At 44.8% G+C, this 16,577-nt stretch overlaps 1 protein-coding gene across 1 annotated transcript in view; it reads left to right on the top strand.

The window, feature by feature from the left end:
* LOC126412955 (carboxylesterase 5A-like) overlaps positions 1-13,379 on the top strand; it is a 62,814-nt gene extending 49,435 nt beyond the window's left edge. Inside the window, exons 3-5 of the mRNA XM_050082847.1 lie at positions 1,129-1,349; positions 5,726-5,891; positions 13,120-13,379. Of these exons, the coding sequence (XP_049938804.1) occupies positions 1,129-1,349; positions 5,726-5,891; positions 13,120-13,379 (647 nt within the window). The remainder of the gene's footprint in view (positions 1-1,128; positions 1,350-5,725; positions 5,892-13,119) is intronic.
* Positions 13,380-16,577: the final 3,198 nt, after the last annotated feature.

The following is a 16,577-nucleotide window of genomic DNA, read 5'->3' as shown; positions in this document are numbered from 1 at the left end:
CAGCATTACTCTAACACGCAAACACAGGGGCTACCCTCGTCTGGTGTAAGACGTTCCCTCGGGGGGGGGGGGGGGGATCCACCGGGGGACGAACAGCACAATAACCCTGAAAGAGTGGTTCGGTGTGGGGCGGCGGTTGGGTGAAGTCGACTGCGGTAGTCGTCGTGAAGTTGTGGACCACTGCGGCTGCGACAGGGACGGAGCCTCTTCGTCGTTTTTAGGTCCCCGGTTAACATACAATACAACCCATCCAAGTTATATCTCTGGTACAAACTGAGGACACCACCTTTCGAAATTAAACGAGCTGTTACATTGAGGGAAGCCGGTTTCACATGTAGACATCGTAGATGTTCTCGTATGCGGGAGTAGTGGGATCATTTCGCGTCTAATTACGGTTTAGGATTTGCATAATTGCCCTAGATTATTTATAGTGAATGCTGAGGGGTGGAGGTTAAAGTACTTTCTTATTTTGGTTGATGTGGAAGATTACTACTCGCAAAAGGTAGATATTTGCGATGAAATCCTGCGTCGATACTATTTTCATTTTAAAACGTTATCTCACGTGGCCAGTCTGGAACATGTTCTGCAAATTGAGGAGGGAGAAAGGAAGGGAAATGGGAGGAAATAATCTGGTCAAGGCTTTGTGCGGAATCAGTGGCAACGAGTAATAGCACGTGCTGTAATAGGACTCGAACCCTGGGTCTCCTACTTACTAGGCAGCTGCGTTAAGCACTGCGCTACACGGGCACAGTATGTGTCGCACCTATCCGCAGTCCCCTTCCTCCATTCTCGCTACTGTAAGATTCCTGGAGGTCGTCGAACGTAATTGTGCATCCACACTAAAGGTGGGTCAATTCGTGCCCATAGAGGCGAATCAGTTATACGAATGCGTGGTTTCAGTTCTCTTGGACGTATCCCATAGATCAGACACCACGCATTCATACAATCTGAAAGAGTGCTGTTCACGAAATGTCGGAATGTGTTTTACAATAATAGCCTGAAGCTTTATTTTCTTTTTACGATTGTGCTGTACATTTGATACATCACTGTAGGGAAAGAATTTCGTTCGGAATTATGACACCATAGGGTCGGTGTAGCTCTAATGTTAAAGGTTAACTTTGTCGGCAGGTCTCTTCAGCGGTGTGATCATGGAGAGTGGGGTAGCGACGACCCCCTGGGCACTGACAGAGAAACCCCGCGAGAGGGCGTACCGGATGGCGGAGGCGCTCGGCTTCCAGGCACACAGCGATAACCACACTGACAACGACGACGCGCGGCTGGTTGCCTTCCATCGCGCCGCCAACTACTCAGACATCGCCGGTGACTCCGATATCGCTCTCTCTGATTTCGTAAGTGCTCCAACTGTTCAGTGCATAGGATATTTTCTATGTAACTTTATCACCTAATTACACATGAAATATCGCTTCTGGCAAAAACAAATTACTGACATCCATAATGTCTTAAAAATAATCGTCGCATAAAGTCGGTAGAAAATAGTACTTGCAGCGTAGAGATGTCAGGTGTATGAAGCTTTAACCTCGCCCTTCCCTGAATTTCCCAGAAGTAGGCAGTCGTGCAATGATCAGTCCTAACAGTCACTGCAAGCACAGCATTCAGAGCGACGTGTGTGACGTGTGTTTGCTGCATTGTCCTTGTTTGGTAACATGGTCACCATTCCTCGAGCCGTCCGTCGAGGACGGTGCTATTGACGTTGACATAATTATTGGGCAACTCCACCTTCAGCTGCGCTATATCCATACTTCCTACGTTGAAATCGATTTCTACAGCTACGGAAACCACAAATCAGAGCAGCTGATGCCGTACCTCATACGGCTCTATTTTAGCTGACAAAATGTTTGAAGGTGTTCTCCCTGGAATCTTATTGACTGGAGTTTAATTGTTATCGGCGATCAGTCGCGCTTCGAATTGAGCTCCGATCTACAGAGCCAATTGGACGAAATATGACACGATATCCCTCGGGAGGACATACAACAACTATGTCAAACGACGCCAAGCTGAATAACTACTCGCTTGTGTGCCAGAGGTGGGCCAACGCGTAACTGACTTGCTCAGTTCCTGGAGCCCCTTCTGTTGAACAAATCATTCTATTTCTTCCGAAATTTTAATCATTTGTTTGTCTGTACATGTACCTCGCATGTGAGGATTTCCATCCCATTCGTATAATCCTTCGTTATACGTCTTTAGAGTGTATATGACGTTTTATAGTGTTAAAAGATGAGCATAATATATATAAAATGCTGCAAATTATACAGTTACTTTCCTCGTTAGTCCTCTTGCAGTCAGAAAAATCTAACTGCAACTCATGTTTTTTATGTACTGTAACTATTCTGCCTAGCTAAAAAGTGTAAATGAAATTATTTGCATACATTCCTGGATATGCTTCAGCCATTTGTGAGCAATAAAAGTAGTAACCAAGAGGAAGCTTAGCCTGCAAACACTGTCAAACATCTATTGATCTAATTGGAGAGTTCTGTGGTCTGTGGATCACTGTGTGCAGTTGCACTGGAAGTGTATTATGTGGCTATTTATACTTTGCTATCCTGCTATGAATTGATTACATTTGTTAACTATAAAAATTACACATGATTACAGTATTTGAAATCAGCATCAACTAACAGGATTAATAACCTCTTTCTATAAAGAAACTGAGATTGATCAGAAAACGTAGTAAAATCATTGTATTAAATAAAGTCTCATAGTTAGTTCCCTGGGTGATAGTTACTGCTATGAACTTGATAGAACCGTGCCAAGCAGACATTTATACGAACGCTTTCGTGAATCTCATTCCCAGGTAGTGTGCAGCTGGTGTGTTGTCAGAATCGGCATTCGGGCAATGTCCAAACTGCTCGTGGAGAAAGGCAGTCTGCATGCATGTCAGTGACCAGGTCAGACTACACAAGGCGTCTACCAGCTATGACTCCACCTGACTGTCATAACTGTTTTTTCTAGTTTGGGAATACGCAGCTCCTTATAGAAACACTTTATAAAAAAAACTGAGCCTTTTTTATTGTATCGCAACCGATTTTAGACATACAAATCTATTTTAAAATGATAACTGAAGAAGACAGTGCAACCGGTTGTGGTACGATAAAAGATGTGCATTTGAGACTAAATTTTACGTATTATGCTGACTGCCATTGCTTACCTCATGACTAAAACCTTAGCGACTTTTCAGCAGACGTACTCATGCGTCAAATCAGGTATAGTAGCAGTGTCCTCCAACAGGAGACTTTCCAAATTTCTTTATTAAATCTGCAAAATTCGTCTTTGGACTGTCTTATATGTTCCTGGGTGGCTCAGATTCTTCAACCTGCAAAATCAGGTCACTTTCTCGTACCAAAAAATAGAGTTACTCATCAAAATAGGTCATTTGTAAAAGTCCCCATTTCAAGCGCGCTGTAACTAATATTTCTCAAAAGACCGCGAGCATAATCGTGGTCTGGGGGGTGGAGAGGGGGGGGGGGAGTGTTTCTTGGTGCTCGGTTCGTATTTGAGCTGGGTACATGGGGTGTACAGGCATTTGGTATAACCCGGACCAGCGGACGCTTGTACAACCATTGAAACATTTGTCTTACTGTAGCTATGTTAGAACATATTAGGCAAGGTTTGAACGACGAAAGGGAACTAACGCCCAGGCAAATTGTACGAATCAATTAATTCCTATTGTAAAAGATTTTAATTGGACTAAAATTAATGCTCAGCTAATGGCTCCATTTGTATGTGTAAGGTACTGATTTTACGTGCAGAAACATTCAAACAAACATGTTTTATTGGAGGTTTATGTAGTGCGCCATCTCTACACATCAAACTTACACGAATCGGTTCAAATTATCAAGTGAAAACGAATTTTTATCTTCCAACAATCGTTATCTGCTGTCGAGAAACGATGATTAAATGTAGAGCTAGATGTAGCCCTCTTCTTCTAGGTAGCTTTTTAAGGGCGCCACTTATATACTTTAAACATGTACGAATCGGTTCAAACTTTGCACAAAAGTAGATAAATGAAGAAAGTCAAAACGAAACTTTTTGTCTAATAATCTTTACCCGTTGTCGAGATACAATGGTTTAAATTCTAGCTAAACATAGCACACAAGATTAGTTCTTATGTGAATTGAATGTGTGGAAACGGTTAGAAGTGAATCAAACAAATGAAAACGCATTAGTGCGATAAAACTGAAAACTTTGTTTCAAAATTCTAGTTTCATTCGGATTTTAAGTGCAAAAAATACACTTTTTGTTATTTTTTTACGCGCGCCAACAGGTGTTTGAGGTGTTTGAAGCACGTCACTTCAATGTTTCAAGCTTGTGCGAATCGGTACGAATTCTGTAAGAAGGTAGAGAAATACATGTAATCAACTGTCGTCCTGTTGTTTTGTTAAAGCCTTAACCATTGGCACAAGGTTCGAAAGACAATAAAAAAACCTGTACCGAGTCAGTCATCGCCAGAGTCAACAAAAGTCTACATCGGTTGCAAGCTATGGCGGGCTAATGTCAGAATTATGGTAGAGTGAGAGTTGGGAACCAGTATGAAAAGCTTGACATATTCACACATTTTTACGAGTTAACCTTATTTCCCCAACACAGTGAGCTCTCTGAGCTGCACCGTTTTAGTACAACTGAATCTTGCAATTTATAGGCCTCAATCTCTGATCCTGTGCCCAGAACTTCAGAAGATTTTCTCAGCCATAGTAAAGAATACATAATACCATGTGGCGGAAGTGCATAAAATGTTACCTTAAATTTTTTTCTGTGGCTGGATTTGTTCCTGGTGGGAAGCTAAAACAATTTTTGATTTATGTGTGAGGGGAGTTGACTTTTTTCCCCGACGGGACCATTTCTCCCCTGTATCCACCCCCTATTACATGTATGATGAGCGGTGTAAGAACAAAAAGACACAAATTTGGTTGCTGCTAGAGAGTGTGACACATCTATAATAGGAAGTATTTGGGAGAGGGGGTACTTCTGTAATATGAGGTATCCCAGAGTGGGGATGCATGCATCCTAAACTTTAATGAGACCATATGCCATCTAGCACGACATGACAAATGCCATGATGGATGACATGATAGCATGTGCCATATCAGATGACGTAACATCACGTGTAATGGACATGGTGCATTACATTACATGACGAGGATGTTAATACTAAGAGGTAAAAAAAGTTCATATCTGTCAAGATGTTTTGATTTAAATGTCTCCAAAGCTGCCAAATATGTCCAAAAGCTAGTTCCCTTCTTTTACATCCCTAACTCTGCCCACGACTTAATCGCCTTTCTTTTGTGCTACGATTGGGGCATTTTTCATTCTGTGCTTCGTTATTCGAGCATCTGACAACTCACGTCATGTTGCGGCATATATCTTTTTGTCCTCACCGCTGTATGTTGCCACTGACCCTGCAGACCAACTATACGCTACCACGCTGTCCTTCCCACTACACAATGGCGGTAATGGGGGTAGGGGAGCGTCCGGAACATCACAGTCTGCCGAGCAGCTTTCCCTCTTTTTCAAGCTTGCCTCGCGCACACAGAGCTGTAACCTAGTTCTCGTAGTACCGTAACATCCTGTATAACCTTTCGTCTTTCCATTTTAATTTAGGAAATTTGTGTCCAATTGATAATTTGTGTATAGTTACGGCGAATATTATTTAGAGACACAAATCTCTAACATATGTTGTACTATCATTAACTCTGATTTCACTGTGCAGGAGAAGCGCTGCCCAGGGCAGATAGCTTTCCCCCCAGTCGTGGAGCCAGCATCAGACTCTGCAGTGATCACCGAGCCTCCAGTTGACATCATCAGGGCCGGCAGTTACAACCAGGTCCCCATCATACTGGGCGTCACTTCCGGAGAAGGAATTGTCGGACTCTTCAGTACGTAACAAAATCTGACTCCACTTCCGTCACTTTCAGTCATTTGACTCACTTGCAACTTTTGTTGTAGGTTCAATTTGAACATCGTTCTATTTGTCCTTTTTGGTACGCAGGTAAATTCAACGTCATGTGGGTCAGGTTCTCTATGCCTTAGAATGTGTGAATACAGCACATTCTAGTACAAACCTTAGACACTCGTTCATATTACGTCAAGCATATTAGTCGTTGAAGTTTGAAACTGTTCTTTAGCTCGAATATAAATAAACCTGGTTCGTCAGATGACAGTGGACGTGGGCGGCGATGCGGCTGGCTGGGATGCCACATACTCACGCAATAATACTATGGTTGATCGCGGACTGCAACTGAAAAAAAAACATTCACTTCCGAAACTGTTGTCTCAGTCTTCTTCATCAGTGCATAGGGTCTTAGGGGTAGTGCCAGTAAGAGTAACAGATTTAGCCATTGTTATGGATACGTCAATACCGTAAATACGATTACAAAGGCGAATTGTATCCATTAGATGAGTCTTCATAATAAACCAAAAAGAAATTGTATGTAGAGAACAAAACTGAATTTTTGGTGAAGAGTTTGTCTACCAACGGATGCTTTACACTAATACAGTGGTTCATTTTCACTGATGTTTATAGGGTCGCTAAAACTGCTGTCAGAATTTAACGAAGTAATGACGTATTCGGTGTATTTCTCACGAAACATTCATTTCTCAAAGTATTTTCTATCGATTCCTATGTGGGATACCCATCGTCCTTCTTCTCTCGTGGTGAATTTCGGTTTAAAACATCAATTTTTATGGCTCTACTTCTGCCAGAAATAAATTTTGATTGTTCTTTCTTACAAGTTACTTGTTTAAATATTATTGGTTTAAAAAAGCTACATTGCTTCTTGCGTTCTGAAGACCACCTTAGGCGTCTTGAAAGAGAAAATCTAATGTTAAAAGTCATTGGCTACTTCCATGAGGAAAGGTAGATTAAAATGTCGAAACGATAGCCCACACGCCAGTGTTGAAACGTATCGCCATCCATATATTCATGTTATTGTGACCACCGGTTTATCAACTATCAAATAACATTTCAAGAAGTGCGGTACATCGTTAAGAGAAGCCTGACTGTCACGGTACGTAAAAACACAATTTCGAGTATTAACCTACAGCAAAATATACTCGCTTTTGAGAACGGTAGTTAGCCAAATACATCGTCCCTGTATCTCAAACCGAACACGAACTGATGTGGATGTTGTGATATCTACTGTGGCTAGAAGTTATGTGGAAAATGGTGTATTGATTTGACATAGCGGATGAGGACCAATTTAAGCGCGACACACCGTAGTGTCCCACGACTATATGTGACCCTTACAATAGCATTAATGGAGGAATGCGGTCAACAAACATCTATTTTACCTGCTTTGATGTGTAAATGATTAACTTTCCAGCAGGCAGGAGTAACACATTTTACATATAAGAATAAATTACCCAGCAAATTTCTACATCTACCACGTCTACATGATTAGTCTGTACTTCGCACTTAAGTGCATGGCAGAGGATTCATCGAGCCACTTTCACAGTGTTTCTGTGCCATCTCACACTCGAACAGCTCGCAGGATAAACGAAAACTTAAATCATATCATGGAAGCTCTGATTTGTTTTATTACCATAATCAATCCTCAAAAATGGTTCAAATGGCTCTGAGCACTATGGGACTTAACTTTTGAGGTCATCAGTCCCCTAGGACTTAGAACTACTTAAACCTAACTAACCTACGGACATCACACACATCCATGCCCGAGGCAGGATTCGAACCTGCGACCGTAGTGGTCGCGCGATTCCAGACTGTAGCGCCTAGAACCGCTCGGCCACCCCGGCCAGCAATCAATCCTCCCTATCAAGTGGGCCTGAGCAAAATACTTTCGCAATCTGAGGAGAAAAGTGGAGATCGAAAGTTCACGAAAATGTCTTGCCGCAATTGAAAACGACTTTTTGTTTAAATGACTGCTGTTGGAAAAAAAATGGAAATGATCGTATGGCATTGTTGGCCGGGAGGCCCCATTCTGGGGAGTTCGTCTGCAGTATTGCAAGTCTTTGTAGATAACGCCACTTCGGCGATGAAAGTCGATGAAAATGATGATGATATTGGAACTCGAGTATCATATCGTGGCACACTCTTCAATTTTTTGCGATCCGCCCTCCTTTAAAGTCTTTCGAATTATTCCGTCAGTGCTATCTGGTAACTTCATGCCGCACAATACTCGAGCAAAAGAGAGTAGTAGTATTGTAGGCGGTCTCTAGTGGATTTGTTTCATGTTCGAAGTTGCAATAAAGTAATAAACCGCAATCTTTGGTCCCCTTTTCCCACAGCGTTATGTGCGGGATTGTTCGAATTTAAGCTGTTCGTAATTGTTATCTCCTGTTGTTTTGTTGAGTTGACAGCCTTTAAATATGTGTGATTTACCATATAACCGAAAGTTTACTCATGTGAATGACGTCATACTTTTCATTGCTTAGCGTCAGTTGCCACTTTTCGCACCATACACGTGCGCTGTCTAAATTATTTTCCCGTTGGTTTTGACCTTCAGATGGCTTTACAAGTCTATAAAGCGATGGAAACTACAATCAGTTTACCACGATGTATTTCGTTTTTAAGGCATTTAATGTTTCATTAATTTTCTTCATTTTTTCTTTTCAGTGCAGATATTTGAAGTAAATCGGCCAAGGGCTTTGAAGTAAACTACTTCAAAGATCTCTTAGAGATAGATGTTTAGCAACAACGTTTCCCCTTCTATATATTTTATACGTATATTTACAATCTGCGTATACTATACATAGCATATGCCAGGCCAAATGTTCATTAAGGGCTCGTGTAGAAATTTGAAGTAGATCGATCAAGAACTTTTAGAGGTTTTTGGTAACAAACTTTCCCCTTTATTTATTACACACATATTTTTCAAATCAGATTTCAAAATCTTATTTATACAGTGATCTTCCTCCTATTTTGTAGGTGAAGTGAGCAAAATTTCATCAAGACCGGAGTAAAGCCGTATAAGTGTTTGAATTACAAAGAAACAGACAAACGGATACTCTTCCTTATACACTCATGTTCAGAAGGAACAGTGCCTTGAACGACTGGAGATAGACTCTTCATACTCACAACACATCTACATTACTATGTTCTGCAGAAAACATTAATATTTCAGTCACCTCTGTTCAGCATGTGTCCTGTTGCCTAATAGATGCAGAGTCCGTCAGGAGTCCTGACAACTTGTTCCATGCTTGAGGGCATCGAAGCTTAAAAGGGCCGAATGGCGTCCTGTAGTACACTACTGGCCAGTAAAATTGCTACACCATGAAGATGACGTGCTACAGATGCGAAATTTAACCGTCAGGAAGAAAATGCTGTGATACGCAAATGATTAGCTTTTCAGACCATTCACACAAGGTTGGCGCCGGTGGCGGCAACTACAACGTGCTGACGTGAGGAACGTTTCCAACCGATTTCTCATACACAAACAGCAGTTGACCGGCGTTGCCTAGTGAAACGTGGTGAAACGTTGTTGTGATGCCTCGTGTAAGGAGGATAAATGCGTCCCATCACGTTTCCGACTTTGACAAAGGTCGGATTGTAGCCTATCAAATGGTTCAAATGGCTCTGAGCACTCGTGGACTTAACTTCTGAGGTCATCAGTCCCCTAGAACTTAGAACTACTTAAACCTAACTAACCTAAGCACATCACTCACATCCATGCCCGAGGCAGGATTCAAACCTGCGACCGTAGCAGTCGCGCGGTTCCAGACTGTAGCGCCTAGAACCGCTCGGCCACCCCGACCGGCTGTAGCCTATCGCGATTGTGGTTTATCGTATCGTGACATTGCTGCTCGCGTAGGTCGAGATCCAATGACTGTTAGCAGGAGGGTATACGGAACGCCGTGCTCGATCCCAACGGCCTCGTATCACTGGCAGTCGAGATGACAGGCATCTTATCCGCATGGCTGTAACGGATCGTGGAGCCACGTCTCGATCCCTGAGTCAACAGATGGGGACGTTTGCAAGACAACAACCATCTGCACGAACAGTTCAACGACGTTTACAGCAGCATGGACTATCAACTCGGAGTCCATGGCTGCGATTACCCTTGACGCTGCATCACAGACAGGAGCGCCTGCGATGGTGGACTCAACGACGAACCTGGGTGCACGAATGGCAAAACGTCATTTTTTTCAAATGAATCCAGGTTATGTTTACAACATCGTGATGATCACATCCGTGTTTGGCGACATCGTGGTGAACGCACATTGGAAGCGTGTATTCGTCATCGCGATATTGGCGTATCACCCGGCGTAATGTTATGGGGTGCCATTGGTTACGCGTCTCGGTCGCCTCTTGGTCGCATTGACGGCACTTTGAACAGTGGAAGTTACTCTTCAGACGTGTTACGAACCGTGGCTCTACCCTTCATTGGATACCTGTGAAACCCTACATTTCAGTGGGATAATGCACGACCGCATGTTGCAGGTCCTTTCTGGATACAGAAAATGTTCGACTGCTGTCCTGGCCAGCACATTCTCCAGATCTCTCACCAATTGAAAACGTCCGGTCAATGGTGGCCGAGCAACTGGCTCGTCCTAATACGCCGGTCACTACTCTTGATGAACTGTGGTATCGTGTTGAAGCTGCATGGGCAGCTGTACCTGTACACGCCATCGAAGCTCTGTTTGACTGAATGTCCAGGCGTATCAAGGCCGTTATTACGGCCAAAGGTGGTTGTTTTGGGTACTGATTTCTGAGGATCTATGCACCCAAATTGCGTGAAAATGTAATCACATGTCAGTTCTAGTATAATATATTTGTCCAATGAATACCCGTTTGTCATCTGCATTTCTTCTTGGTGTAGCAACTTTAATGGGCAGTAGTGTATATCCATGCATGCTGCATTCACCTGATTCCAAAGTTCATCTGTGGTAGTTAGTATTGTGTCACATAGCTACACCTATCGTTTCATAATATGCCACACATTTTTAATGGTGATCTGGCGGACCAGGGCAAAGGCTGACATCCTGTGACACGAAGAAGGCACGTATTCGTGTAGACACATGTGGTCGTGCATTTTCTTGTTGAGAAATGGCGTTTGGAGCGTTGTGTAGAAACGTTATGGCTACCAGTCACATGAGGTCATTTATGTAGGTCACACTTGTCGCAGTACCTTGGACACGTACCAAATGTGATTTGTTGTTGTACCCAAAAGCACCCCACACGATAAGGCCTTGATTTGGTGCTGGTTGTCTGGTGCGAATGCAGTCACTGCGATGCCACTCCTGTTGGTGAACCAAAATGTCGCCATCATTTTCAAAGAAACAGAAACTGGTTTCGTCCGAAAACACTATCTGATGCCATTTCTGTCTGTACTGACGTCATTCCATGCACCATTTCCGACTAACATGTTTCTCCACATTCGTCAAAAGTATGAGGAGAATTGGACGACGGGCATGTAACCCATGCCGTAATAAATGGCGATGGACTGTCACCTCTGATACTTAAAGATGTGTTACTGTGTGTGCTGTTGGGCCAGATCCGAGGAAGACGCAGATGTGTCCTGCAATACCATTCGGATGAGGTGTCGATCTCCCTGGGGGGTGGGGGGGGCGGGGTGATCTGGGTGTTGCGACCTGACCCATCTTGTCGTGTTCTCCGGCCTTCCGTGAACCATTCTGTACACACCTGTTCCAATGCCAAGACACTTCGTCCTACAAGAGCAGCAATTTCCCAGATTCTTTCTTTCTCAGGCCTGTGTCCCACTCCAACGCGGGGTCGGCTTTGTTATGACAGATTTGGCAGTATTAATGGCACAGGGTGGCTGGATGGCCTTCCTGCCGCCACCTCGAACCCCGCGGGACGGAAGTAGTGTACCCCAGCTGTCTGTGTCGAGTGTAAGTCATGAAATAGTTCGAACGTTTTTCAAATGTCTGTGAGTCGTGTAATTGAGGTGGAACGTGGGGACCAGCCTGGTATTCACGAAGCGGGATGTAGAAAACCGCCTAAAAACCAAAATCCAGGCTGGCTACCACACCGGCCCTCGTCATTAATCCGCCGGAAGGATTCGTTCCGGGGCCGGCGCGCCTACCCGAGTCCAGGAATCAACGCGTTAGCGCGCTCAGCTACCCTGGCGGGTCAGCAATTTGCCAGATGAATCCATCAAATTCTCTCATGCTAATAACGCGACCTCTTTCAGACTAAATAATTTGACAGTCCGGATCGCGCATGCGTCTGCGAGTCATCCTACACTTCTGCTCAAGTCACACTGATCCATTAGTTTCGGTTTACAGCGGCAACGAGAGCCACAGGCACATTTTACCGGTATGTGCTGTTGCGTCGCGATATCGATGTTGACCATGAACCAGCGGGTCGACATAGTTCAAATGCTAATATGAACGTTCTATCTCTAGTCGTCGAGGGGTTCTGTTTCTTCTTATTATGGCCGCTCTGAATCTGTCACTTCCATATACGCATGACAAACGTGAGTTTGCGACCAACACGTGAAGCGATATCGCGGGACGATAAAATAGTCTCGATGGTCAACGATCCTGCAGTTATCGAATTTCGATGCGAGCTGGTAGACTTTTCTCCATCTTCCACGAGACATAATACGATCTTCTCACAAATAACCAACGCTGAAATGCGATTTCGGAATTAGAAAACCTTACCTTAGATTCAGTTGCGGTGAAATGCTTTTCATTTGCTACCCCAAGCAGCTAATGCACGACTTGCCAGTTAGACGTTCGTTGCACACCATTTTCATGGTGTTGCCATTTTCATGGCTAGAAGCGTAATTAATTACCGAGAAACATGGATTTCGTTGCACACCATTTTCATGGTGTTGCCATTTTCATGGCTAGAAGCGTAATTAATTACCGAGAAACATGGGTTTAAAGATTGACCACTGATTTTTTTCAGTTATCGTAACACTATAAGGTGTAAGTATAGGCGTATTCTACAACAGGGATTTTAATGAACGTGTGTGCCTACTCTCTGCACACAGATGAGAAATTTGCTACGAACATCAACTGATGATAAGTACTACATGCTAGTGTATACTAAAACAGACGCGAATTTGTGGTGTACGTTTCATTAGCCAGCAGAACGTGCTAGATGCACCTTACCTGGAATTGTAAAGTGTCATTCTCGCAAAAGCTGGCTGTTACTGGAGAGCTGTTTGTGTGTTCCAGTGTCTCAACTGCTGACAGAAGCGGGGCAAACCGACATGAAGGAGAACTTCACGGCGCTGATCGGCTCCCAGCTGCCGCTGCCCACGGAGGAACAGCGGACTCGTGCGGCGGAGCAGCTGGAGAAATTCTACTTCGGGGACGAGGGCTTCTCCATGGATCAGATGCAGGCAGTGGTTGATGTAATTATAACACATTCTCTTATGGCTGCGGATACTTGCCATATCGTGTCGAATTGGCTACAGTCTCTGTCTCCTGTATAAGAGGCGATCAAAAAGTGTCCATTTGAGGGCGTTGCTGCTGCGTATCGGTAACGTAGCGCATCTCCAATGCGGGTGTATAAGCACCGATATGTAGGCAAGGCATCTGTGTGGCATTCGTGTTTTCTGACATCCGAGCGGCAAATTCGGAAATTTGAGATGTGGGAATGTTATTACTAAATGCGTCCAAAGAAAACCAACATGTTATTATTCTTTCCTTGGCTATCTGAAGGACAAACGCTGGTAGACATCTATCGGAGAACGAAGAGTCAGGGTTATTAAGCCTCTCCCAGAGGCTTGGACGACATCCTCTATGACCTCTCGCCGAGAGATCACTTTAACACTTTAACTAGGCTGCGTATTGGACACTGTCTTTTTAGCCATCGCCATTTGTTAAATGGTGCTCCCCCACCACTTCGTACACACTGCGTTCAACTTTTGACGATCCGCCATATCTTTACGGAATGCCCTTTTCTTGACCACGTTTGTGTTTTCCGTGTGAGTTATCGGCCGTTTCAGCAAAAGACGCACAGGCTGTCGACCTCGTTTTACTTTTTATCCGTCGTAGCAATATGACGAAAGCCATTTAATTTTTAGTTCTCGACCTCCGTTTCTACACTCCTGGAAATTGAAATAAGAACACCGTGAATTCATTGTCCCAGGAAGGGGAAACATTATTGACACATTCCTGGGGTCAGATACATCACATGATCACACTGACAGAACCACAGGCACATAGACACAGGCAACAGAGCATGCACAATGTCGGCACTAGTACAGTGTATATCCACCTTTCGCAGCAATGCAGGCTGCTATTCTCCCATGGAGACGATCGTAGAGATGCTGGATGTAGTCCTGTGGAACGGCTTGCCATGCCATTTCCACCTGGCGCCTCAGTTGGACCAGCGTTCGTGCTGGACGTGCAGACCGCGTGAGACGACGCTTCATCCAGTCCCAAACATGCTCAATGGGGGACAGATCCGGAGATCTTGCTGGCCAGGGTAGTTGACTTACACCTTCTAGAGCACGTTGGGTGGCACGGGATACATGCGGACGTGCATTGTCCTGTTGGAACAGCAAGTTCCCTTGCCGGTCTAGGAATGGTAGAACGATGGGTTCGATGACGGTTTGGATGTACCGTGCACTATTCAGTGTCCCCTCGACGATCACCAGTGGTGTACGGCCAGTGTAGGAGATCGCTCCCCACACCATGATGCCGGGTGTTGGCCCTGTGTGCCTCGGTCGTATGCAGTCCTGATTGTGGCGCTCACCTGCACGGCGCCAAACACGCATACGACCATCATTGGCACCAAGGCAGAAGCGACTCTCATCGCTGAAGACGACACGTCTCCATTCATCCCTCCATTCACGCCTGTCGCGACACCACTGGAGGCGGGCTGCACGATGTTGGGGCGTGAGCGGAAGACGGCCTAACGGTGTGCGGGACCATAGCCCAGCTTCATGGAGACGGTTGCGAATGGTCCTCGCCGATACCCCAGGAGCAACAGTGTCCCTAATTTGCTGGGAAGTGGCGGTGCGGTCCCCTACGGCACTGCGTAGGATCCTACGGTCTTGGCGTGCATCCGTGCGTCGCTGCGGTCCGGTCCCAGGTCGACGGGCACGTGCACCTTCCGCCGACCACTGGCGATAACATCGATGTACTGTGGAGACCTCACGCCCCACGTGTTGAGCAATTCGGCGGTACGTCCACCCGGCCTCCCGCATGCCCACTATACGCCCTCGCTCAAAGTCCGTCAACTGCACATACGGTTCACGTCCACGCTGTCGCGGCATGCTACCAGTGTTAAAGCCTGCGATGGAGCTCCGTATGCCACGGCAAACTGGCTGACACTGACGGCGGCGGTGCACAAATGCTGCGCAGCTAGCGCCATTCGACGACCAACACCGCGGTTCCTGGTGTGTCCGCTGTGCCGTGCGTGTGATCATTGCTTGTACAGCCCTCTCGCAATGTCCGGAGCAAGTATGGTGGGTCTGACACACCGGTGTCAATGTGTTCTTTTTTCCATTTCCAGGAGTGTATATGGCGTACGTCATAGACCTTTCTCCAGGTCTCTGTTTTCAGCTGTTCTACAGTTTTGACATTGGCGTGTATGACCCTAGTCGTTTTGGCGCCCTAAAACAAAAACAACACGTTTGTCGATAAACACCGCTTTGTAATGCTTGCCGCGTTCTGTGCTGCATCTACCTCTACATCGATGCTCCACACTCCACCTTACGGTTTGTAGCGAAGTTACCCCTTATAGCTATTCTTCATTTCCTTTCCTGTTCCACACGCAAATAGAATAAAAGAAAAACGACTTTCCATATGTCTCCTCTCTGTCTTTTTTTTCATCAGTCTTCTGACTAGTTTGATGCATCCCGCCACGAATTCCTCCCCTCTTCATCTCAGAGTAGCACTTGCAAACTACGTCCTCAGTTATTTGCTGCATGTATTCCAGTCTGTCTTGCTCTACAGTTTTTGTCCTCTACAGCTCCCTCTAGTACCATGGAAGTCATTCCCTCATGTCTTAACAGATGTCCTATCATCCTGTCCCTTCTCTTGATCAGTGTTACCCGCATGTTCCTTTCCTCTCCGATTCTGCGCAGAACCTCCGCATTCTTTACTTTATCAGTACATGTAATTTTCAACATTCGGCTGTTGTAGCACATCTCAAATGCTTCGGTTCTCTTCCGCTTTTCCCACAGTCCATGTTTCACTACCCCACAGTGTTGTACACTCAGATGTACATTCTCAGAAATTCCTTCCTCAAATTAAGGCCGATATTTGATGTTAGTAGATTTCTCTTGGCCAGGGATGCTCTTTTTGCCATTGCTAGCTACTTTTGATGTCCTCCTTACTTCGTCCGTTTTTGGTTACTTTATTGTCCTTAACTTCATGTAATTCGTGGGCATCAATCCTGATATTAAGTTTCTGCCTGTTCTCATTTATACTACTTCTCATGACCTTCGTCTATCTTCGATTTACCCTCATTTCATACTCTGCACTCATTAGACCGTTCAGCAGATCACGTATTTCTTCTTCACTTTCACTCAAGATAGCAATGTCATCAGCGAATCGTATCTTTGATATCCTTTCACCTTGAATTTTAATTCCACTCCTGAACCTTTCTTTCATTTCCATCATTGCTCCCTCGATGTACAGTAGGAGCGAAAGGCTACATCCTTGTCTCCCGCCATTTT

The sequence above is a fragment of the Schistocerca serialis genome, chromosome 7 (assembly GCF_023864345.2).
Source record: "Schistocerca serialis cubense isolate TAMUIC-IGC-003099 chromosome 7, iqSchSeri2.2, whole genome shotgun sequence".
In the NCBI taxonomy this organism is placed as follows: domain Eukaryota; kingdom Metazoa; phylum Arthropoda; class Insecta; order Orthoptera; family Acrididae; genus Schistocerca; species Schistocerca serialis.
Note: the sequence above shows the minus strand (reverse complement) of the source record. Positions and strands in the feature narration are given on the sequence as shown.